Genomic DNA, 26,559 nt, shown 5'->3' on the forward strand with positions numbered 1-26,559 from the left:
TGGCTTTCTCAGAAAGAGACAGAGACAGTACCCAATAGTGCAGTGGGTGCCAAGTTCAAATTTGAACGGCAAAGCAGGCACACTATACAAGTGAGCTATTGTGCTATCCCTGTCCTTATTTTTCTTATTTGAAAGGACAAAATTATGGAAATGATACAGTTAAGCTAAGCTACTGGTTCATCTATTGTCAACAAACTATAGAAGTTGTCAATTCCAGTGAGCCATATAACAAAGCCAGAACCAAATATAGTCTTGATATATGTATATGTGTGCGTGTGTATATATATACACACACAGTTTTGTTCTATATATAATAAAGTAGATTGAAAAGTAAAACTTTTTTCGCCGCCAGGGTTATCGCTGGGGCTCAGTGCCTGCACTATGAATCCACTGCTTCTGGAGGCCATTTTCGACATTTTGTTGCCCTTGTTGTAGTTGTTATTGTTATAGTTGTCAAAGCTGTTGTTGTTGTTGGATAGGACAGAGAGAAATGGAGAGAGGAGGGGAAGACATAGAGGGGGAGAGAAAGATAGACACCTGTAGACCTGCTTCACCACCTGTGAAGCAACCCCCTGCAGGTAGGGAGCTGGGGCTCGAACCAGGATCCTTATGCTGGCTCTTGTGCTTTGTACCATGTGCACTTAACTACCTGCGCTACCGCCTAGCTCCAAACTTTTAACTTTTTAATTTCATATTATATATGTTAAAGTAGAGAGAGAAGACATACAGGCTAGGAAATATTTTACTCTACCATTCTAAAAACCTCTTTGGGTTTTGTTTTTTCAATTTTATTTTAGTAAGTTAATATAACATGCAACATATCCCTTGAAAGTATATTATCCATGGGTTTTAGTATATCCACAAGTGGTACAAACATCACTAGTTTCAGAATATTTTCTTTACTCAAAAAGACCTATAATAATAATAATATTGCTCAACAATTTGTTTGGCTTTGTATGTTAACTCTCTTTTCAGTCACCAGATGCCATCAGGATGCCGGCCAGGCTTCCCTGGACTGAAGACCCCACCAATGTGCCCTGGAGCTCCACTTCCCCAGAGACCCACCCTACTAGGGAAAGAGAGAGGCAGACTGGGAGTATGGACCGACCAGTCAATGCCCATGTTCAGCGGGGAAGCAATTCCAGAAGCCAGACCTTCTACCTTCTGCAACCCACAACGACCCTGGGTCCATGCTCCCAGAGGGATAGAGAATGGGAAAGCTATCAGGGAAGGGGGTGGGATATGGAGATTGGGTGGTGGGAATTGTGTGGCGTTGTATCCCTCCTACCCTATGGATTTGTTAATTTATCCTTTCTTAAATAAAAAATAAATTTAAAAATTAACAACAACAATAATAATAATAAAAACTGTGTCAAGGGCTGGATAGTGGTACATCTGATTGAGCATATGTGTTACAATGTGCAAGGTCCCAGGTTCAAGTCCCCACCTGCAGTGGGGAAGCTTCATGAGTGGTGAATTAGTACTGCAGGTGTGTGTGTGTGTGTGTGTGTGTTTCTATCTCCTCCTTCCCTCTCAACTTCTATGTCTATCCAAAATAAATATATAAATAAATATTTAAAAATTAACTCTAAGTATTTAAAAATAAATTTAATAAAAATAAATTTAAAACATTAAAGACTTATGACATTAGCAGTCAAATATTTTATGTTGTCTAAAGAATGGTTTAATAATAAATGTTTCCAACAGTATATTACACTAACATACTTATACAATGCAGAAGTGATTTCAGTGTAGAATAGTAAGGTAGACAGAAAAAAAGTATATTGTCTTACCTTCTGCTAAGACAAAGCATGACTCTGTATATAAACCACTATGGAACTGGTATACAATAGTAAAGGAAAATAAATATTTATTTGTTTGAGGCAGTAATAAAGTCAACATACTTTTTGGGCCCCCAAGAATACATTCAGAGACTTTACATTGGGAGCCTGGTGGTAGCCAGCAGGTTAAGTGCACATGGTGGAAAGTGCACCCATAGGCATCAGGATACCGGTTACAGCCCCCCCACCTGCAGGGGGTTCACTTCACAAGCGGTGAAGCAGGTCTGAAAGTGTCTTTCTCTCCCCCTCTGTCTTTCCCTCCTCTCTCCATTTCTGTCCTATCCAACAACAAAGCAAAACCAACAACAACAACGATGATAAAGGCAACAAAAGGGGGGAAAGTTAATAGATAAATAAAGACTTCACATTTAAAATTGTAAATAAATCATGGATTTCAATGTTTGTGTCTAGTATTTAACACAGTGGCTCTGGCAGGGTCAGGCAGTGCAGCAACTGGTTAATCCCACATAATACAAAGCGCAAGGACCCACAAGGTCCTTGACTGAAGCGTAAGGACAGGCGCAAGATCCTGGTTCGAGCCTCCGGCTCCCCAGTTGCAGGTCTGTAGGTGTGCCTCACTGTCTCTCTCCCTTTTATCTCAATTTCTCTCTGATCTATCCAATATAAATGAAAAATGGCCTCAGGAGTAGTGGATTTGAAGTGCAGGCACAGAGCTCCTACAATAACCCTAGAAGCAAAAATAAATAAATAAATACAGTGATTCTGTAGGACTTACACCAGTGAGATACTAAATTTATTTCCTGGCATTACACATAACAGAGTGGTGTTCTCTTTCTCTTCCCTTATTAACAAATAAGATGCCATATTTAAAAAAATTTATTATTATTTATTATTATTATTATTTTACCAGAGCACTGTTCAGCTCTGACTTATGGTGGTGCGGGGGACTGAACCTGGGACTTTGGAGCCTCAGGCATGAGAGTCTGTTTGCATAACCATTATGTTATCTACCCTCCTCCATATTATTTATTATTATTATTCTCTCCAGTTATTGCTGGGGTTCGATGCCTCCACTAGGAATCCACTGCTCCTGGAGGCTATTTTTTCCCTTGTTGCCCTTGTTGTTTATCGTTGTTGTAGTTATTATTACTATTATTGCCGTTGTTGTTAGACAGGACAAAGAGAAATTGAGAGAGAAGACAGAGGGGGAGAGAAAGACAGACACCTACATACCCGCTTCACTGCTTGTGAATCGATTCCCCTTACAGGTGGGGAGCTGGGGGCTCAAACCCGGATCCCTACGCTAGTCTAGGTGCTTCCCGCGTGTGCGCTTAACCTGTTGCACTACCTACCGCCAGGCCCAGGATGTCTGATATTCCAAGGTGAAGCCTGAAAATGTCAATAGCACTGATGATTCTTAGTTTATTATAATGAACTCTTCAGTGATTTTTCTAGATTCTCCAAGTAAGAGTAAATTGTATATTGTCTTAAAAGTTGTCTTTACTCTAAATTATGTCTCTTTAAGTATGTTTGTTTTTACCAGTGCACTGTTTAGCTCTGGCTTGCTATGCTAATCAGAGATCAAACCTCTAGTGTCCCAGGTTTGAAAGTCTTTGCAAAACCATTATGCTAGCTCTCTTTTCTCATAGTTTTTTTTAAAAAATCTTTTATTCCAATACTTTCTTTACCCCCCCCCTTTTGCTGCCCTTGTTTATTATGGATGTTATTGTTGCTGTTATTGTTGTTGCATAGGACAGAGAGAAACCGAGAGAGGAAGGGAAGAGAATGATAGACACCTGCAGAACAGCTCCACTGCTTTGGAGGCCACCCCCCGGCAGGTGGCAGCCGGTGGCCAGACAGGGATCCTTGCACTGGTCCTTGTGCTTCAAGCCATGTGTGCTGCACCTACCGCCTGATCCCCCATTATGCTATCTCTTGAGCCTCTAAATTCCTTTGTTGCCACCTGGGAGGTGGCACAGTGAATAGCATGTTGGAGTTTCAGGCACGAGGGCCCAAGTTTGATCTCCAGCATCGCTCTCCTCCTCTCATTCATAAATAAATTAATTATAAAGGGCAGGGGTAGATAGTAGTCATGCAAAGAGACTCTCATACTTGAGGCTCCGAAGTCCCAGGTTCAATCCCCTGCACCACCATAAACTAGATTTGAGCAGTGCTCTGGTAAAAAGAAAAAAAAATTATTAAAAAAATTTAATTAATGGGGCTGGATGGTGGTACACCTGGTTAAACACACTTGTTACAATGCGCAAGGACCCAGGTTCGGCCTGTCCCTACCTGCAGCTGCAGGGTGAGAGCTTTGCCAGTGGTGAAGCAGAGCTGCAGGTGTCTCTGTTTCCCTCACTCTCTTCCTCCCCCTTCTCACTTGATTTCTAGCTGTCTCTATCCAATAAATATTTAAAAAAATCTAAAAAAATCAATTAATTAAAAATAAATTCTTCTGTTACTACCATATAAAAGTTACAAATGTGGAGTCAGACAGTAACGCAGCGGGTTAAGCACACGTCACGCAAAGCACAAGGACCGGCCTAAGGATGCCGGTTCAAGCCCCAAGCTACCCAGCTGCCGGGGAATCGCTGCGCAGTCAGTGAATCAGGTCTGCAGGTGTCTATCTTTCTCTACCCCTGTCTTTCCCTCCTCTCTCTGGGAGTCAGGCGGTAGTGCAGGTGGTGCAAAGTGCAAGGACCAACATATGGATCCGGGTTTGAGCCCCAGGCTCCTCACCTGCAAGGGAGTTGCTTCATAGGCGGTGAAGCAGGTCTGCAGGTGTCTTTCTCTCCCCCTATCTGTCTTCTCCTCCTCTCTCCATTTCTCTCTGTGCTATACAACAACAACATCAATAATAACTACAACAATAAAACAAGGGCAACAAAAGGGAATAAATAAATAAATAAATAAGAAGTTACAAATGAGGAACAAAACGGGTAAATTTGAGAATGGTATACAATCAATTTCCCCAATTCATGTAACACAAATTAAAAATACAAGAGTGAAGGATATAGCCTTAGTGAGATCTAATTGTACTGTTCCTGTAGGATCTTCTAGAAAAAATTTTCCCTAAAATAAAATTAAAAGATACATAACTTTATTAAGGTAAAAAATGAATACTATGACAAAATAATTAAAATACTTGTAATTGTATTAACAAAAAATAGTATAAAATGCAGTATTTTTTTAATCAGCAATTCCTAGCCCAATAATCTGATAACTTCAGATTAATCACTTAATTGAATTACAGACCAATAAACAGCCAGTAGAAATCACACAGGATGCCATAAGGAAGGTATAACCAGGTCCCTTTACCTAACAGAATTAATATCATCTCTGGGAGTCGGGCAATAGCGCAGCGGGTTAAGCCCAGGTGGCGCGAAGCACAAGGACCGGTGTAAGGATCCAGGTTCAAGGCCCCGGCTTCCCACCTGTAGGGAGTGGCTTCACAGGCAGTGAAGCAGGTCTGCAGGTGTCTCTCTTTCTCTCCCCGTCTTCCTCTCCTCTCAACATTTCTCTCTGTCCTATCCAACAACAACAACAATAACAACTACAACAACAATTTTAAAGGGGGGGGCAACAAAAGGGAAAATGAATAAGTATATAAAAAAATTAATAACATCTCCAAAAGTCCAGGATGAGGTCGGCAGCATTGTCTGTTCAGAAATCCAGTAATTTTAGTTCTACCAGAGGTCACTGGTGCAATCTAATTTTAGGCAATACAAACACACCCTTCTGATAATACTCAAGAAACCAAATACAGATGAAAGTGCGGCTTATATCTGAAGTAAGAGTTTTCAATAAAAATACAATCCCATGCCCTTTATAGAAATGCTATATTTTATTGATTCCAAATTGAAAATACAACTTGATGCTTGCTGTGTTTAACTTACCTCCTTTAACTGAGTTATCATTCCAAGAACAATCACATCTCCGATTTTGGCTGTACTGCCCAGTAGGGTTTCTACTGTTTTAAGCTAAAATAAAGCAATATATATTCATAGAAACTGAAAATATACTTTTGTAAGAATCAATCTTTATAAACATATAGACACACAGACTAAAATAGTCTGGAGAGTTAAGTTGGATCCATCCATCTATCTAGTTAAGTTTAATCGATCCTACAACTTTTGTCTACTGAATTTTTAATATGAGTGTCAAGGGAAAGAAAAAGAAATGACACTAGAAAAACTAAAAATTGCTTAAAAAAAAAAAAAAAATTCAAGGGTGATGTTGTGACACACTTCATTGAGTGCACATGTTACAATGTGCAAGGACCAGGATTATTCAAGGCCCTAGTCGCCCCCTGCAGGGAGAAAGCTTTACGAGTGGTGAAGCCCTGTTGCAGGTGTCTCTCTTTGTCTCTCTCTCCCTTTCTATCATCCCTTTCCCTACCAATTTCTGGCTGTGTTTATTCAATAAATAAAAATGATGAGAGAAAAACAAATGGATATTCACATGCAAAAGATTAAAGTTGGAGCTCTGCCCCTCATATCAAACACAAAAATAACTCCAGGTGGTTCAAAGACCAAAAAGTAAGTGGAACTTATGCTAAATGTAAAAGACAACTTAGGTGTAAACCTTGGTGACTTTGGGTTAGGCATTATTTTCTAAGATAAGATGCCTAAAAGTACAAGCAAGCAAAGATGGGGAAAAAATGAACTTCATCAAAAGTATTTTTTGCTTCAAAAGGTGTAATTAAAAAAAAAAAAAAAGCTATAGTTAGGAAGTTAATTTGAGCAATGCTACAGCCTTCTTTGCACTTAGACAGCAATAAATCTCTTTTTTTTTGAAAAAATAAAAAAAATTCACAATCAAGAGGATGAAAAATGTTACAGAAAGGAAATATTTGATATTTCAAGGTAGAGACCTAGTAAATGTCTAGTACTCAAAGTATAGAAAGTAGCCATATCTCGGCAATGAAAAGACAATCCAACTTAAAAAAAAAAAAAAACCTAATCTTTGTTATATACTACCAAATCATGAGTGCATATTTGAGCTTATACCTTCACATTATAATAGAAAAATCAAACTTGAAAATTACAATTTCATCTACTAGAAAGTTTATGATGGCTTGGAAGAGACATACCCTATCAGGAGGCACCACAGGGAATCAGTAGTGATGATCAAAAGGTGCTTTGTTCCATATCTCTGTCTCTCTTTCTCTCTCTGTCACACACACACACACACACACACACACACACACACACACACACACACACACACACACTTTAAAAGAAGAAAAAAAAAGTTGTGCCCCAGAGGTAACTCATTGGAAACAGAGATACATACCCTATGTTTGATCCCTAGTACTGACAAAAAAGCAGCACTGTGTTAATCAAGGTCGTTAATCAATGGACAAAACTTCATACTGTGGTCTGATAGCTCGTGCAGTGGATAAAGCACTGTACTCTCAAATATGAGGTCTGGAGTTTGATCCACCATAGAACATGTACCAGAATACCAGGATGATGTCTGATTCTCTCTCCTCTCTAACAAAATCTCTTTTTAAAAAATCTTAAACATAAAAAAGAAACTTTATGTCATATTATTCATACATTTAATTTTAAATTTAACTACAAAATTTCCCAGGATACTTTATATTAGTGGTTGTCAATTAGATATATAGATAGTTATCAGTGTTTCATTTTCAGTTAAAATTCAGTAAATTAGAAGTAAGCAGTAAATAAACTTGTATATTTACCCACACACATTAGGTTAATATTCTAACCTGGAATTTGGTGCCACTTTCATTGCGGTGAGAACCGATTACCGGAGGAGTAAATAATTCATGTCTGTGTGTCCTCTATATATATATATATAAAAAAATTCACATTAATTACTAATGCAGACTTTTAACATTAAGACATACTAAAAGTCTCCTGCTGGAACAGTCTCCTTAAGCTAGTATTACAATGATCTATTCTCAACAAATATGAAAATTCCCATAACATAAAGATTTAGAAATATAATTATTTAAAGATTTTACGTATTAACCGCATGAGATCCATAGCTCAAGCCACAGCATCACATGTATCAGACTGCTGATCTGGTTCGCCCCCAGCCCCCCTCTGTATTTAATAAATACTTTTTAAAAAAAAAAGAAATAAAAGGGGGGCAATGTATTGACTGACATCTAGTTAAGTGTATACATTACAGTGCACAGGGACGCAGGTTCAAGCCCCTGGTCTCCACCTACAGGGGGAAAGCTTCACAAGTGGTAAAGCAGGGCTGCTGGTGTCTCTGCCTCCATCTTCCCTCTCAATTTCTGTCTCTATCTAATAATAAATAAAAATATATTTTTAAAAATGGGGCACACCTGGTTGAGTGCATATGTGATAATCCACAAAGACCCAGGTTAGAGCCCCTGGTCCCCACCTACTGGGGAAAAGCTTTGTGAGTGGTACAGTGGTGCTACAAGTGTCCCTCTATCTCCTCTTTCTCTCTCAATACTGTCTCTATCCAATAAATAATAATAGTAATAATAATGAAGAAGGCTGAGACATTTCAGGCAGAGGAAGGGAAATGTCACAATAAAAAGTTCTAACAGGTGGTCCGTGAGGTGGCAATGAATGAAGCATTGTATTCTCAAGCACAAGGTCCTGAGTTTAATCCCCACCAGCACAAATACCAGAGTGATGTCTGATTCTTGCTATCTCCTACTGTCTTCTTCATGAGTAAATAAAATCTTTAAAAAAAAAGTTCTGGGGGAGTCAGGCTGTAGCACAGCGGGTTAAGCGCAGGTGGCGCAAAGCACAAGGACCGGCATAAGGATCCCGGTTCGAACCCTGGCTCCCCAACTGCAGGGGAGTCGCTTCACAGGCGGTGAAGCAGGTCTGCAGGTGTCTATCTTTCTCTCCTCCTCTTTCTTCCCCTCCCTCTCTCCATTTCTCTCTGTATTATCCAACAACGACAACAACAATAATAACTACAACAATAAAACAACAAGGGCAACAAAAGGGAATAAATAAATAAATATTAAAAAAAATGAAAAAAAAAGTTCTGGGAGTCAGGTGGTAGTGCAGCGGTTAAGCACAGGTGGTGCAAAGCACAAGGACTGGCATAAGGATGCTGGTTTGAGCCCCCAGCTCCCCACCTGCAGGGGAGTCGCTTCACAAGCGTTGAAGCAGGTCTGCAGGTGTCTATCTTTTTCTCCCCGTCTTCCCCTCCTCTCTGCATTTCTCTCTGTTCTGTCCGACAACAACAATAAAACAAAGACAACAAAAGGAAATAAATATTTTTAAAAATGTAAAAAAAAAGTTCTAAGTAAGGAGTATTTAGAGAATGTAAAGTTTAGTACAGATGGATCAAGAGGTGTGCAAGGAGAAATGTTACACAAGTGTATGACACTGGTTTTAAACATACACAGAATTTTTTTTTTTTTTGAGCAGAGAAGCAGTATTTCTTTATTCACCAGCGAGCAGGGATACTATTTTAAAAAACTAATCTAATCTAATCACAACCCCATTCTGTCCTGCATCCTTCTGCTCTGGCAGCAGCGACAGGAACCAAGGAAATATCATATGTACGTAGGGGGCGAGGAGAAGGAAGAAGCGCGAATATACACAGAAAAAATTTATTGAATGACAAGCTTTGGAAAATAAAATTCTATTCTTTTTTTAAATATTTATTTATCCCCTTTTGTTGCCCTTATTTTTTTATAGTTGTAGATATTTTTTTTATATTTATGTATTTATTTTCCCTTTTGTTGCCCTTGTTGTTGTAGCTTTGTGGTTATTATTGTTGTTGTTGATGTCGTTCACTGTTGGATAGGACAGAGAGAAATGGAGAGAGGAGGGGAAGACAGAGAGGGGAAGAGAAAGATACCTGCAGACCTGCTTCACCGCCTGTGAAGCGACGTCCCTGCAGGTGGGGGTCCGGGGGCTTGAAAGGAGATCCTTACACCGGTCCTTGTGCTTTGCAGCCACCTATGCTTAACCCTCTGCGATACCACCCGACTCCCTAAAATTATTATTTTTAAATGTTTATTTATTCCCTTTTGTTGACCTTGTTTTATTGTTGTAGTTATTGTTGTTGTTGACGTCATCATTGTTGGATAGGACAGAGAGAAATGGAGAGAGGAGGGGAAGACAGAGAAGGGGAAAGAAAGACACCTGCAGACCTGCTTCACTGCTTGTGAAGCGACTCCCCTGCAGGTGGAGAGCCAGGGGCTTGAACCGGGATCCTTCGCAGGTCCTTGACCTGTGCTTAATCTGCTGCGCTACTGCCCGGCTCCCTAAAATTCTATTCTTAACTATCTCTGAGTCCTAAATTGACACAATCTCTCCCTCTCCCACCATTCACCTGGTGTAGAATGGTATATCGTTCACGAAACAGCTCTGCTTTATCTTTTGCTGATCCAAATAAATTTGGTGCAGGGTGGTTGGTCATCATCAGACTAAAAAGAAAAAAGAAATGCTCTTTTATGACTATTATATTACAAAAAAGGTAGGTCAAAGAGGAAACGAGAATATATACCTTCTGAAAAACATGTTTCTCTGAAATTAGCTTAAAATTAGTGCATGATATACTTACGGAAGAAATTTTTTTCTTTCTGAGCTGTACACAAAGCGTGGAATATCAAATGCTCCTATGATATTGAAAACATGTTCTCTGAAAAAAATCCCAAAAAAACACAGACCAAATTACAAAAACAAAGTATTCTAAGTGAACAAGAAAACTTGCATTATAATCATACCTTTTTTAGGTCACACAGTTTCTTTAATATACATTCATTATTCATTTATTTTATAAAGAAACATGAATCAAGGGAGAATGAGGAATTAGGGAATTAGTAGAGACACCTGCGGCATTGCTTCACCCTCCAACCCCCAAACATACACTGGTAGATACCAGGACCTTAAACCTGGGTCATTTTGCATGGTAGCATGTGAGCTCTATAAGGTGCACAATCACCTAGCCTCTAGGCATACAATCTCTTAGTGTCAAAACTAATGTAAAAGCAAAAAATTTAGCCATGTATATTTTCTTATCACAAGACAAGGAAGAACTGTCAACACTAGCAGACAACAAAAGAATCATGTTACCTTCTGCATCCCACAATGACCTTGGGTCTATACTCCCAGAGGGATAAAGAATAGGAAAGCTGTCAGGGGGAGGGGATGGGATACGGAGATCTGGTGGTAGGAACTGTGTGGAGTTGTACCCCTCTTATCTTATGGTTTTGTTAATGTCTCCTTTTCTAAATAAAAAAAATCATGTTGTGGGCCAGGCAGTAGCGTAGCGGGTTAAGCACACATGGCACACAGTGCAAGGACCCTTGCAAAGATCCGGTTAGAGCCCCCAGGTCCCCACCTGCCAGGTGGGGGAATGTCACTTCACAGGTAGTGAAGCAGGTCTGCGGGTGTCTATCTCCTCTGTCTTCCCCTCCTCTCTCGATTTCTGTCCTATCCAACAATGACAGCAGTAACAATGACGATACACAACAAGGGCAACAAAAGAGAAAAATAGCCTCCAGGAACAGTGGATTCATAGTGCAGGTGCCAATCCCCAACAATAAACCTTAAGGCAAAAAATAAATAGATAAAAATCAATCATGGTAACCTCTTTTTTTATTTTTTACAATATTTTTATTTATTTTTCCCGTTTGTTGTCCTTATTGATTAACTTCTAATTATGAATGTCATCTGTTGAAAAAGGACACGTGGGGGCTAGGCAGTAGCAGTGCAGGGGTATAAGTGCACAAGGCGCAAAGCACAAGGACCAACAACAAGGGCAACAAAAGGGAAAATATACTCCCCAGGAGCAGTGGATTCATAATGCAGGCACCAAGCCCCAGCAATAACCCTGGAGGCAAAAAAAAAAAAAAGGACATTTATTTATAAAATAGCCATAGGCCAGGGAGTGGCGGCAAACCTGGTTGAGCGCACATGTTACCATGTGAAGAAAAGACCAGGGTTTGAGGCTCCGTGCCCTACCTGCAGGAGGGAAGCTTCATGAGTGCTAAGGCAGTGCTGGAGGAGTTCTCTTTCTCCTCTTTCTTCTTCTTTTGCCTCCAGGGTTATCACTGGGGCTCAGTGCCTACACCATGAATCTACTGCTCCAGGCAGCCACCTTTTTCATTTTTGTTGTTGTTACTGTTGGATAGGACAGAGAAAAATTGAGAGAGGAAGAGAAGACAGAGAGGAGGAGAGAAAGACACCTGCAGACCTTCTTCACCACTTGCGAAGCAACCCTCCTGCAGGTGGGGAACTAGGATCCTTGCATTCTTGTGTGGGTCCTTGCCCTTCGTCGTACTAAGTACGCTTAACCCGGTGCCTTACAGCCCCAGCCCCTCTCTCTCCCTTTCTATATCCCCTTTACCTTGTAATTTCTTTGTCTCTATCCAATAATATATATTAAAATAATAGCCATATCTTTAAAATATACTTTCCATATGTCTTACTTTTAGTAGCTACAATATTGTTAAAAGATATGATTAATTTTATTTTTCCTAATTATGTTTTTATTTATTTATTAGATAGAGACAGAGAAATTAAGAGGGGAGGAGGAGGTAGAGAGGGAAAGAGACATCCACGGCTCTGCTTCACCACTTGTGAAGTTTCCCCCCTGAAGGTGGGGACAACGGGCTTGAACCTGGGTCCTTGTGCGCTGTAATACGTGCGATTAACCAGGTGCACCACCACCTGGCCCCAAGATATGATAGTTTTCTTTTCTTTTTTTTTATTTTTTTATTTAAGAAAGGATTAATTAACAAAACCATAGGGTAGGAGGGGTACAACTCCACACAATTTCCACCGCCCAATCTCCATATCCCACCCCCTCCCCAGTAGCTTTCCCATTCTCTATCCCTCTGGGAGCATGGACCCAGGGTCATTGAGGGTTGCAGAAGGTAGAAGGTCTGGCTTCTGTAATTGCTTCCCCACTGAACATGGGTGTTGACTGGTTGGTCCATACTCCCAGTCTGCCTCTCTCTTTCCCTAGTATGGTGTGTCTCTGGGGAAGCTGAGCTCCAGGACACATTGATGGGGTCTTCAGTCCAGGGAAGCCTGGCCAGCATCCTGGTGGCATCTGGTACCTGATGACTGAAAAGAGAGTTAACATACGAAGCCAAACAAATTGTTGAACAATCATGGACCCAAAGCTTGGAATAGTGGAGAGGAAGTGTTAGGGGGGTACTCACTGCAAACTCTAGTGTACTTCTGCTTTCTTACTTTGGTGCCATACTCCAAACTCAGTAATGCGTGCGATTAACCAGGTGCACCTGGTTGATATTTTTCAATAAAAATTTTAATCAAAATTATTATACAAAAGTATCTCAAGTAAAGATGCAAAGTAGAAAAATGAATCCTTGAAATACAGGTCACATCCTTGACACTTTTAAGTTTAGAAAAACAGGATGGGCAGATTATTTCACCCATTAAAGTACACAGCTTGCCCTATACAAGAACCCAGGTCTGAATCCCCCATACCACATGGGAGCACAACACCTATGAACCATTATGTGGTGTTGTGGTGTTTCTCCTTTTCCATCTCCATTCCCTTCCCATCTCTCCCCTAACTGAAACTGAAAGGAAAAATCATTTTGAATTTCTTTTTCTGAAGATTTAGTTATTTATACATAATACAGTGTTCAGAATCAAACCCAGGAACTCATAATTGTAAGTTCTACAATCTGCAGCTAAATTAGTCCTTGGCTGCTAGCTACAAAATTCTATATATTTCTAGTGGCATATCACTATACTCTAGTACCTTAAATAATGAATTTATTTGGACTTTTCTTTTAAACAGTTTTTAAATTTTTTATTTATTGGATAGAGACAGCAAGAAATCAAGAGGGTGGGGATGATAGAGAGGGAGAAAGATAGAAAGACACCTGCAGCCCTACTTCACCACTCGTAAAACTTTCCCCCTGCAGGTGGGGACCAGGGGCTCAAACCCAGGTCCTTCTGCATTGTAACATGTGCGCTCAACCAGGTGCGCCACCACTTGGCCTTGTACTTCTTTTTTTTTTTTTTAAAGATTTATTTAATATAAATAGAAAGGGCACCATAGCATTACTTTGGCACTTGTGATATGAGAATCAAACAACAATTAATGCTTTATAGAGTCCAGTGTTTTACACACTGCACCCCCCCCCCAGACCACTATATGGATACAGTTTTTTTTTTTTAGTATTATTTTTTTTTATTGGGGAATTAATGTTTTACATTCAACAGTAAGTACAATAGTTTGTACATGCATAACATTCCCCAGTTTCCCATATAACATTACAACCCCCACTAGGTCCTCTGAATCGTTCTTGGACCTGTATTCTCCCCACCCACCCAATGCAGAGTCTTTTACTTTGGTGAGATATGCCAATTCCATTTCAGGTTCTACTTCTGTTTTCTTTTCTGATCTTGTTTTTCAACTTCTGCCTGAGAGTGAGATCATCCCATATTCATCCTTCTGTTTCTGACTTATTTCACTCAACATGATTTTTTCAAGGTCCATCTAAGATCAGCTGAAAACGGTGAAGTCACCATTTTTAACAGCTGAGTAGTATCCCATTGTGTATATATACCACAACTTATATATAGCCACTCATTGCTGGGAAACTGTGCAGATGCAGTCACATCTGCCATGTTGTCCCCTCAGGCTACTGCTAGTTCCCGCAAGAGTTGGGACATTCTCAGGAGTGCCTGTTTCGCCATGTTATGCCCTCAGAGTATTGTCTATTTCCCACGATATTTGGAGTACTTTGGTTACTCCTCCCCCTCCCATTCTCACGAGAGTTATTATCCTATCCTGGAGTGCTATGGTTACTCCTCCCCCTATCCATTCTCGCAAAAGCTGCTCTTATAAAAGCCCTTCTTCCGCACCTCTCTTGCCGGCGCTAGACCTCGGTGTTTATACGTAGGAAAGGTTACTGCGTGAGGCGGCCATTTTCGCTACCTCTACGTGGCCCAACCTGCTTCTCTCTCACCCAACTCTGAGGTGCCAGCGCAAATAAAGATTTGTGTTCCATCTTCGCTCTGGACCTCCTCTCTCTTTTCTCTGCGGCGCAGAACAACAACTCACCTACTGTTGGGTACAGTTCTAACCTCTTAATTTCTGTTTTGGTAGTGCTAATATATTATGATATGAAAAGATTAAAAATACTGACCAGGGGTACCCCAACTAGTTGGGCAGACATGTTATAATGTGCAAGGACTCAGGTTCAAGCCCCCAGTTTCACCTGCAGGGGAAAGCTTCACATGCAGTGAAGCAGGTCTGCAGGAATCTTTCTCTACCTCCCTATCTTCCTTTCTTTCCTATTAAAAACAAACAATACCTATTAAAATAATAAGAATAGAATGGTCTGGGAGGTGGTGTAATAGATAAGAGCACTGGACTCTCAAGCATGAGGTCCCAAGTTCAATCCCTAGCAGCACATGGACCAGAAGGAAGTCTGGTGTTTTCTCTCTCTCATAAAAAAAATAAATGGTTACACGCACCTGTCGCAACCGGCATAAAGATACCAATTCGAGCCCCAACTCCCCACCTGCAGGGGAGTCGCTTCACAGGCAGTAAAGCAGGTCAGTAGGTGTCTGTCTTTCTCTCCCCCTCTCTATCTTCCCTTCTCTCCATTTCTCTCTGTCCTATCCAACAATGTCAACAATAATAACTACAACACAAAACAACAAGGGCAACTAAAGGGAATAAATAAATGAATATTAAAAAAAGGAAAAAATTTTTAAATAAAATAAAATAAATGAATAAATAGTAAATAAGAGAAATGACTCCTTGCTATTATTCCTATTGCCTCAATGTTAAAACTGGTAAAACTAAAAATATGTTATTTTTCTAAGATATTTTCCAGTTAAACCCTATGAATTTGATAAGAAGCACCACAGTCAGAGGAAGAGAAGGACACCCTAAGAAATAAAACCCAGAAAAATTCCTAAACGTAAGGATCTATTTCATTTGTCATTCACTGTGTGACATAAGTCACTAAACTCTCTGCTTAGCACTTTCTTTTTTTTATTAGTGATTTAATTCAGCATTTTCTATTTTAAAAAATATCTATTCCCTTTTGTTGCCCTTGTTTTATTGTTGTAGTTATTATTGGATAAGACAGAGAGAAATGGAGAGAGGAGGGGAAAACGGGGAGAGAGAAAGAGAAATGCCTACAGACTTGCTTCACCGCCTGTGAAGCAACTTTTCTGCAGGAAGGGAGCCGGGGCTTGAACCGGGATCCTTACGCCGGTCTTTGCGCTTTGTGCCACCTGTGCTTAACCCGCTGTGTTACCACCTGACTCCCCAGCATTTTCTTAATAAAAAAAATTAATTGTGATGGGGTAGATAGCATAATGGTTATGCAAAGAGACTTTCATGCCTGAGGTTCTGAAGTCCCAGGTTCAATCCCCCTGCACCACCATAAACCAAAGCTAAGCAGTACTCTGATTAAAAAAACAGCCACCAGGTTCCAGATGCCATCAGGATGCCGGCCAGGCTTCCCAGGACTGAAGACCCCACCAATGTGTCCTGGAGCTCCACTTCCCCAGAGACTCACTAGGGAAAGAGAAAGGCAGACTGGGAGTATGGACCGACCAGTCAACGTCCATGTTCAGCCGGGAAGCAATTACAGAAGCCAGACCTTCCACTTTCTGCAACCCACAACAACCCTGGGTCCATGCTCCCAGAGGGATAAAGAATGGGAAAGCTATCAGGGGAGGGGATGGGGCATGGAGATTGGGTGGTGGGAATTGTGTGGCGTTGTACCCCTCTTACCCTATGGTTTTGTTAATTTATCCTTTCTTATATAAAAAATAAATTAAAAAAAAACTAAAAAAAATCTATTTCTAAATATTCAACTCATTCATTCATAGGATTTAGAATATAAAGCCAAGTCAGTTTGGTAAGTAGAAGTTCAAACCCAAAGGAAAAATAGTCACGGTCAGCTATTTAGTAATAAAGTTTAAAATGCAGGCAAACACTAAGGGGTTAGGAAGACAGCACAATTGTGATGAAAATGACTTTCAAGCCAGAGTCTTAGAACAAAGATATTCAATCCCCAGCACTACCATAAACCAGAGTAGGCCAATCACAGCTGAAGAAATTGAAACACTTATCAAAAACCCTCACAACAATAAAATTCCCGAACCAGTTTTTTTTTAATATTTATTTTATTTATTTATTCCCTTTTGTTGCCCTTGTTTTATTGTTGTAGTTATTATTGTTGTTGTCGTTGTTGGATAGGACAGAGAGAAATGGAGAGAGGAGGGGAAGACAGAGAGGAGGAGAGAAAGATAGACACCTGCAGACCTGCTTCACCGCCTGTGAAGCTACTCCCCTGCAGGTGGGGAGCCAGGGTTCGAACCGGGATCCTTATGCCGGTCCTTGTGCTTTGCGCCACCTGCGCTTAACCCGCTGTGCTACAGCCCGACTCCCCCCGAACCAGTTTTTTAAAAATATTTTATTAACTAATATTAAGTTTTGCTTCTTTGCAGACATTTTTTTTCCCCTCCAGGGTTATTGCTGGGGCTCAGTGCCTGCACCATGAATCCGTGCTCCTGGAGGCCATTTTTTCCACCCTCTTTTTTGCCCTTATTGTTGTAGCCTTGTTGTGGTTATTATTATTGTTGTTGATGCTGTTCGTTGTTGGATAGGACAGGGAGAAATGGAGAGAGGATGAGAAGACAGAGAGGTGGAGAGAAAGATAGACACCTGCAGACCTGCTTCACCGCCTGTGAAGCGACTCCCCTGCAGGTGAGGAGCGAGGGCTCAAACGGTTTCCTTAAGCAGGTCCTTGTGCTTTGCGTCACATGCTGGGCTCCCTAGACCAGATAGTTTTCTTTTCTTTTTTTGCTCTGGCTTATAGTGGTACAGGAGATTGAACCCGGGACTATGGAGCCTCAGGCATGAGAGTCTCTTTGCATAACCATTATGCTATCTACCCTCTGCCCTAGACCAGACAGTTATACAAATGAATTCTACAAAACCTTCAAGGAATAGTTAATACCTCTATTTTTTAAAATATATTTATTTATTTCCTTTTGTTGCCCTTGATGTTTTATTGTTGTTATTATTAATGTTGTTGTTGGACAGGACAGAGAAAAATGGAGAGAGGAGGGGAAGACAGAGAGGAGGAGAGAAAGATAGACACCTGCAGGCCTGCTTTACCGCCTGTTAAGTGACTCCCCTGCAGGTGGGGAACCGGGGGCTTGAACCGGTATCCTTACACCGCCAGTCCTTGCACTTTGAGCCACCTGCACTTAACCCGCTACGCTACCGGTCGACTCCCAATACTTCTATTTTTAAAACTCTTCCAAATGGTTGAAGACACAGGAATATTCCTTTCCAGCTTCTATAAAGACAACATCACCCTGATACCAAAAGCAGACAGGGATACAACAGTAAAAAAAAAAACACTAAAGACAGATAGCTCTGATGAACATAGATGCTAAAATATTGAACAACATTCTTGCCAACTGGATACAACAGTATATTAAAAAGATTGTTCATCATCACCATGTGGGGTTTATCCCAGGGATGCAAGGTTGCTTTAATATATGTAAATTAAAAAGGGTGCAAATTGAAATATATATATATGTAAATCAATCAATGTGATCCACCATTCAATAAAAGCAAAGCCAAAAACCACATGATTATATCAATAGATGCAGAGAGAGCCTTTGACAAAATCCAACATCTCATCATATAGGGACCCAGGTCACAAGAGAGCTGCTTTTTTTAATTTTTAATTTTTATTTATTTTCCCTTTTGTTGCCCTTGTTTGTTGTTTTTCATTGTTGTTGCAGTTATTGTTGTTACTGATGTAGTCATTGTTGGATAGGACAGAGAGAAATGGAGAGAGGAGGGGAAGATAGAGAGGGGGAGAAAAAGATAGACACCTGCAGACCTGCTTCACCACCTGTGAAGTGACTCCCCCACAGGTGGGGAACCGGGGCTCGAACCTGGATCCTTGTGTCGGTCCTTGGGCTTTGCCCCATGTGCACTTAACCGACTGTGCTACCGCTCGACTCCCGAGAGCTGCTTTTCTAACACAACCTCAGTGTAACATGCTATAAAGTTATCAGAGGAAAACCTCCGTGCCATGTGCTATCAGTCAGCTTCAAAGACAAAACCTCCATGTGATGATACATGTTCTCTGAGGTACATGGAATAAAGAACATCATTGTCTCTGACATTCTCCCAGACTAAAGAATCAGAAAATGTCTCAAACACATAAGACAAATAATTACATAATTGGGTGAAGGATCCAAATTCATGGGAAAGTGGCCAAAATTTGATGTCCCAATAAATGTGTTCAGCATTCCATTCCCTGAATGGTTTCAAAAGTTCCTTACTCCAGAGTTTTAATTTCCCTCCCCTCCTTTAGACCCTTGTAAAGGATGGGCTTGCACTGTGGAGTCAGCACCTTGCAAATGGTGCCCAACATTGGAGGACAGGACCACTGAAAAAGCAAAAGGACTCCCAAGAGTAAATGGCTAAACAAGGACTTTTCTGCTGGATAAGCCAAGGGACCCCAGAGTCAACAGCTGAATACAACAGGAGGGAAAGCCCCAGCTGCCAGCATCACTAACCATGAGTATAGGGGACAGAATGGGAAAACCCCCAAGCCTTAGTGCAGTGTTAAGAGCAAGGAACAGAAAGAACGTTTTCAATTGGCAGGGGAATTTTTTTTTTTTTTTTTTTTTTTTACCAGAGCACTGCTCATCTCTGGCATATGGTGGTACAAGGGATTGAACCCGGGACTTTGGAGCCTCAGGCATGACAGTTTGTTTGCATAACCATGATGCTATCTACCCCTGCCCAGCAGTGGAATTGATTCCCCTCCCCAAAGTATTTAGTAATTGGGCAACTATTTTACCTGTTTTGGAGCCTCTCCTAGATAAAGAGCCTGGCTTTTCAGATGCTCTGTTGGCACTATTGGGGAGCTGGAGAGCCAGAGAAACTAAACATAAAAAATTGTTTTTAAATTAAAAATTGTGTTTAAAAAAGACCAGATAAACCAGAGCTAATTTCTGGTCATTAATCTACTATTTCTATCCCTTCCACTTCTAAGAAGACACAAAACACTTCCCCTAGATTTGGCAGATTTCTAAAAATTAATTAGGGCACTCCTACTAGAAAAAGGCTGAATATTTATACTGATTCAAAATACACATTTGTAACCTTATATGTCTATGGAGCTAAGTAGAAAGCAACCTCAGAACAGCTAGAAGAAAAGACACAAAGTGGTCCAGGAGGTGGCGCAGTGATAGGGCTTTGGACTCTCAAGCATGAGGTCTTGAGTTTGATACCCGGCAGTACGTGTGCCAGAGTGATGTCTGGTTCTCTCTCTTCTCGTATCCTTCTCATTAATAAATAAATAAAATTTAAAAAAGAGAAAAGACAAAGAGGGAGTGGAGCGGTAGCGCAGTGGGTTAAGCGCACGTGGCACAAAGTGCAAGGACCCACGTAGGGATCCAGGTTCGAGCCCCGGCTCCCCACCTGTAGGGGAGCCGCTTCACACCCGGCCCATTCACTTTTTTTTTTAATTTCTTTATTGGGGGATTAATATTTTACAGCCCCTAGTAAATACAATAGTTGGTACAACCATAACATTTCTCATTTTTCCACACAATACAACCCCCACTAGGTCCTTTGCCATCCTGTTCCAGGGCATAAATTCTCCCCCTCTCCTGCCCTCTACCCACCCACACTAGTCATTTACTTTGGTGCAATAAACCAACTCCAGTCCAAGTTGTGCTTAGTGTTTTCTCTTCTGATCTTATTTTTCAACTTCTGCATGTGAATGAGATCATTTCATATGCATTTCTGTTTCTGACTTATTTCACTTAACATTTCTTCAAGCTCCATCCAAAATGGGTTGAAAATAGTGAAATCACCATTTTTACTCTGAAAATGTCCCAATAGTTCTAGTTTATCAATCTCTTCATTTAGCTCCATCATTTCACATAGCATATTAATCTTTTTTTTTTTTTTGCCTCCGGGGTTATTGTCGGGGCTAATTGACAGCACCATGAATCCACTGCTGCTGGGGGCTATTTTCTCCTTTTTGTTGCCCTTGTTGTTTATCACTGTTGTGATAAATGGATTCCAGAAGAATTTAAAGACAGGTGCTGTCTTTGTTGATCTCACAGCAGCCTATGACACAAGTCTGGCACCGTGGTCTCCTAGTCAAGATCTCAAGATGCCTGCCTCCATGGGTGGCCAACACTATATCGTTTCTTCTCCAAAACAGAAGATTTCGGGTGCATCTGGGTGACAAGTCTAGCAGATGGAGACTTGTCTCAAGTGGCCTCCCCCAGGGCTCTGTTCTGGCTCCTACGTACGCTATTTAATATTTACATCAATGACCTCCCAGAAACTTCTTCAAGGAAGTTCATCTACGCCGATGACATATGCTGTGCAACTCAGGCATCCAAGTTCGACATCCTCGAGGAAACACTCACGAAAGACATGTCTCTGATATCTGATTACTGTAAAAAATGGCGACTAATCCCTAGCACTGCAAAAACGGTATCATCTGTTTTCCATCTACACCATGCCTCGGCCTTGCGTGAGCTTAATGTGCAGCTTGGCGATACGAGAATCCGGCATGAAGCCCAGCCAGTCTATCTTGGTATTACTCTCGATCGCACTCTGTCATTTCACAAACATCTCATAAAAACTGCAGCAAAGGTGGGCGCGAGGAATAACATCATTGCAAGACTGGCCAGCTCCTCATGGGGCATGAGCGCTTCCACACTATGATCATCATCTCTGGCATTATGCTATTCCACTGCAGAATACTGTGCCCCAGTATGGTTCCGTAGCCCCCATGTCCACTTGGTCGATTCCAAATTATATTCCTCCATGAGGATCATTTCTGGAACCATCCGTTCCACCCCATGCTGCCAGTTCTTAGCAACATCGCCCCGCCAGATATTCGTCGGGATGCGGCATCATCTAAGTTCATTTCCCATGTCTACGCTCGACCGGACCTGCCAATATACGCGGATATCTTCGCCCACCCTGTTCAACGCTTGACGTCTCGTCACCCAATCTGGTCCCCTACGCCTACACTGAACTTCTCTGTTCCAGTTTCTTGGAAACAGAGTTGGCAGTCAGCTGAGGTAAAGAACAAACACCTCATCACAGACCCCTGCAAGCATCAACCCGGCTTTGACCTAGCACGTTATGATTGGGCCCTCCTCAATCGCTATCGAACAGGCCATGGCCGGTGCGCCGCTATGTTCCATCGCTGGGGAGCCAGAGACGACCCGAACTGCCCCTGCGGCTACAGACAGACTATGACCCACATAGTCAACGACTGCCACCTCTCCAGATTCAAAGGAGGTCTCAAAACTTTACATCAGGCTCAACCTGACGCTGTTGACTGGCTACGGAAGAAGGGCAAACGCTAGAAGAAGAAGCAGCAGCAGCACAATTTGTAATAGTCCAAACCTGGAAGCAACTCAGGTGTCCAACAATAGACAAGTGGCTAAGTAAGTTGTAGTCTATATACTCAATGGAATACTACTCAGCTGGGAGTCGGGCAGTAGCTAGCACAGCAGGTTGAGTGCAGGTGGCACAAAACACAACCATCATAAGGATCCGGGTTTGATCCCTCAGCTCCCCACCTGCAGGGGAGTCACTACACAAGCGGTAAAGCAGGTCTACAGGTGTCTATCTTTCCCCTCTCTGTCTTCCCCTCCTCTCTCCATTTCTCTTTGTCCTACCCAACAATGTCAGTAACAACAATAACTACAATAAAACAACTCAGGCAACAAAAGGAAATAAATAATTTTTTAAATATTTTTTATTTTATTTATTTATTCCCTTTTGTTGCCCTTGTTGTTTTGAAATAAATATTTTTTTTAAAAAAGGACTACTACTCAGCTATTAAAAATGCTGAATTCACCTTCTTTACCTCATCTTGGATGGAGCTTGAAGGGATCATGTTAAGTAAGATAAGTCAGAAAGAGAAGGATGAATATGGGATGATCTCACTCATAGGCAGAAGTTGAAGAACAAAAACAGAAGGGAAAGCAAAGCAGAATTTGTACTGGGGTTGGTGTATTGCACCAAAGTAAAAGACTCTGGGGTGGGGGTGGGGGAGTCAGGTCCTGGAACATGACGGCAGAGGAGAACCTAGAGGGAGTTAGACTGTTATGTTGAAAACTGAGAAATGTTACACATGTGCAAACTATTGTATTTTACTGTGGACTATAAACCATTAATCCCTCAATAAAGATATAACAAAATGTTGATTATTAATCATTACCCTACCCAAAATAAAAAATCAGTAGGCACTTAACCTCAAGCAGGGGAGTGTGGAGGAAGTGTTCATTTTATTCACTTACATAGTTTCATCTACGGATTGGCTACATTCCTGTACTGCTGCTTCCACTACAGATCGTTCAATCATGTTTGATGACACTGAAAAGTGAATAGCAAAGTAAATTTAGAAAGAGATATAAACATTAATTCTTTTTTCATAGTAGCTTTTTTCCCCCTGAAACTAATTTGCAAACATTGACCCTTTTGTGACATAGCAATCAAAAGTTGTTTTTAGAAGGAAAAAAGTGTTGAGTCAAAACAATAAGAAGTCATACTTCTGGGCTGGAATAGTTCCCTGGTAGAATGTAAGCCTTGCCATGCAAGCAGTCCAGGTTCAAATTCTGGCAGCATAGGGTAGGTACCACACTATTAGGTACCATTAAGCATTTTGCCATGTTTTGCCATGTTTAAGATATGCTATCTTAAATGAATAGGTATACTCATTTTTATTTTTTAATATTTATTTATTTATTCTCTTTTGTTGCCCTTATTAATTGTTGTAGTCATTATTTTTGTCATTGTTGGATAGGACAGAAAGAAATGGAGAGAGGAGGGGAAGACAGACAGGGGGAGAGAAAGATAGACACCTGCAGACCTGCTTCACTGCTTGTGAAGTGACTCCCTTGCAGGTGTGGAGCCGGGGGCTGGAACCGGGATCCTTACGCCAGTCCTTGCACTTTGTGCTACCTGTGCTTAACCTGCTGCACTACCACCGGACTCCCCACTAATTTTATTTTTTTATTGGAAAAAGGCAGAGAGATAGAGTTGAAAGAGATCATAATACTGAAACATCCTTCAGTGAAGTAACTATTCAGTCAGGTACAGTATATACTCATTTTTTAAATTATTGTCTAACTTTTCAAGTATAAAGTAATATTTGAAAGCAAAGATACATTTAATATTCTACCTTTAGATGTGACAATGAGACACAGTGGAAATTCTCCTATACCATGAGCAACTGAAGACACTGACATCTATATTATATGAGAGCAAATAGCACCCACTTATGCCCATCAATGCTCTGGAAAAAATACATATATTTCTATAGACTCAGGCTGTAGCGCAGAGGGTTCAGCGCACGTGGTGCAAAGCACAAGGACCGGCGTAAGGATCCAGGCTCAAGCCCTGGCTTCCCACCTGCAAGGGAGTCGCTTCACAGGCGGTGAAGCAGATCTGCAGTTGTCTATCTTTCTCTCCCCGTCTTCCCCTCTTCTCTCCATTTCTCTCGTCCTATCCAATGACAGCAACAACAACAACAATAATAATAATCACAACAATGATAAAACAAGGGCAACAAAAGGGGAAAAAATGGTCTCCAGGAGCAGTGGATTCATGATGCAGGCACCAAGCCCCGGCAATAACCCTGGAGGCATATATATATATATATATCCCACTGCAAGAACAATTCTCCTTTGTAGACTTATACTGGTAATAAAAGGTTAAATATTTAGGAAAAAAATCTGAAACAAAGTGTGAAGAAGATGGAAGAGTCAACCCTACTTACTTACTCTTTTGTCACATAAACATTTAAGAGTAGTTAACTAAGACACAGAAAAAGGAACACTGAGATGACAATGGCCATGAATTAATCAGAGAATCTATAAGAAGAAAAAACTTTAAAACAGTTTCTGGCAAATGTAGTGAAGTTCCAACTGAATTAGGTTACCCCTTCAGAAGAAGTGCTGCCATGGCTCATGGGGTATCACTGTGCTAAATCCTCAACTTCTGTTTAAGTCTATAAATCTACTTCAACATATACACGGATATCTTCGCCCACCCTGTCCAACACTTGACGTCTCGTCACCCAATCTGGTCCCCTATGCCTACACTGAACTTCTCTGTTCCAGACTCTTGGAAACAGAGTTGGCAGTCAGCTGAGGTAAAGAACAAACACCTCATCACAGACCCCTGCAAGCATCAACCCGGCTTTGACCTAGCACGTTATGATTGGGCCCTCCTCAATTGCTATCGAACAGGCCATGGCCGGTGCGCCGCTATGTTCCATCGCTGGGGAGCCAGAGACGACCCGATCTGCCCCTGCGGCTACAGACAGACTATGATCCACATAGTCAACGACTGCCACCTCTCCAGATTCAAAGGAGGTCTCAAAACTTTACATCAGGCTCAACCTGACGCTGTTGACTGGCTACGGAAGAAGGGCAAACGCTAGAAGAAGAAGAACATATAGAACTATGCTGATAACTTAGGAGACATCAGAAAATGTTACATACAGGGCTGTTTCTCAATGGCATCAATGATCTTTTCCAGTGCATCTTCAAGCTCTACTTCACTGATAGACTGAAGAGCTTCAGTGAGGTATTTAGTAGCTTCTCTGAACAGAGGGAAAGAAAAAAGTGAGAGTGGTCATTGGGAATTAAGGCTTAAAGTTTTATGCTAAACACAGGCAAACACTGTGAACTTGATATCAATATTCTCTAATTCCTCCCTGCAAATAATAATTATCTTTCCTGTGTTTTACAAACAATTTCTTCCTTTTCACCCCAACCACCTTATCTTTCTCAACATTTCAAATCACATCTTCCTTCTAAGTCTCCCTAGACCTGTTATCTTCCCTTCCTTCTGAAATTATTTGAAAATAAGTAAATAAATCATTTACATATCCATTTTATCTTAAATAAAAATGATCTTATGTATCACATTAGGCTTATACTTTTTATTCTTTTCTTTTTTAATTTGACAGGACAGAGAGAAATTGAGAAGGGATGAGGAGATATAGATACATGATAGACCAAACTGAAGCCCTGTTTCACCACTAGTGAAACAGGGTGGGACCAGGGGTCGGAACCTGGGTCCTTGAGCATGAAAATATGTGCACTTACTTACCGGTGTACCCCTGCCTGGGCCCATTTTCTACTATTTATAACCTTACATTCAACGCACGACTCCATCTGCTTCTTTCTGAACAAAATACTTTGATATGTAGTCATTAATTTGATGAATTTCTTTAGAGTAAATGCAAGTAATTTTATCATATTGGTTTATACAGTATCATGCAGGTGAGGTTCACTTAACCACTTTCCCGGCCCTCATCATAGCTTTTAACTGTAAAATTAGAAAGAGTAGAAAAGATTTTGATTTTGAAAGGGGATGGGACAGTAGTGCAACTGGTAAGCACACAAAGTACTATGTGGAAGGACCTGCCTGTTTGAGCCCCTCCCCCCCACCACCTGCGGTTATTTCATTTCCCGAGTGGTGGAGTCCTTAGTCTCCCCTTCTCGCTTACTGAATAAAATAGAAAAAAGGGAAAGAAATGGCCACCAGGAGTGGTGGATTAGTAGTGCCCGACTCCCAATGATCTGGGTTTTTTATCCCAGAGGAATAAAGAATAGTAAAGCTATCAAGGGAGGTGATGGGATATGAAGTTCTGGTGGTGTGAATTGTGTGGAGTTGTGCCCCTCTATCCTATGGCCTTGTCAATATTTCCATTTTACAAATAAAAATTTAAAAAGCCATTATT

At 41.0% G+C, this 26,559-nt stretch overlaps 1 protein-coding gene and 1 long non-coding RNA gene across 3 annotated transcripts in view; one reads left to right on the forward strand and one right to left on the reverse strand.

The window, feature by feature from the left end:
- The window catches only part of LOC132533451 (uncharacterized), a 385,390-nt gene that overhangs the window by 39,696 nt on the left and 319,135 nt on the right, over positions 1 to 26,559 (forward strand). The window lies entirely within an intron of this gene.
- The window catches only part of POLE2 (DNA polymerase epsilon 2, accessory subunit), a 48,085-nt gene that overhangs the window by 18,896 nt on the left and 2,630 nt on the right, over positions 1 to 26,559 (reverse strand). For both annotated transcript variants that reach the window (XM_060175063.1, XM_060175064.1), the window contains 8 exons: positions 25,313 to 25,413; positions 23,105 to 23,180; positions 10,341 to 10,418; positions 10,110 to 10,203; positions 7,537 to 7,611; positions 5,699 to 5,782; positions 4,818 to 4,874; positions 1,794 to 1,842 (listed from right to left, as the gene is read on the reverse strand). In XM_060175063.1, the coding sequence (XP_060031046.1) occupies positions 1,794 to 1,842; positions 4,818 to 4,874; positions 5,699 to 5,782; positions 7,537 to 7,611; positions 10,110 to 10,203; positions 10,341 to 10,418; positions 23,105 to 23,180; positions 25,313 to 25,413 (614 nt within the window). The remainder of the gene's footprint in view (positions 1 to 1,793; positions 1,843 to 4,817; positions 4,875 to 5,698; positions 5,783 to 7,536; positions 7,612 to 10,109; positions 10,204 to 10,340; positions 10,419 to 23,104; positions 23,181 to 25,312; positions 25,414 to 26,559) is intronic.

The sequence above is a fragment of the Erinaceus europaeus genome, chromosome 16 (genome assembly GCF_950295315.1).
Source record: "Erinaceus europaeus chromosome 16, mEriEur2.1, whole genome shotgun sequence".
NCBI classification, from domain to species: domain Eukaryota; kingdom Metazoa; phylum Chordata; class Mammalia; order Eulipotyphla; family Erinaceidae; genus Erinaceus; species Erinaceus europaeus.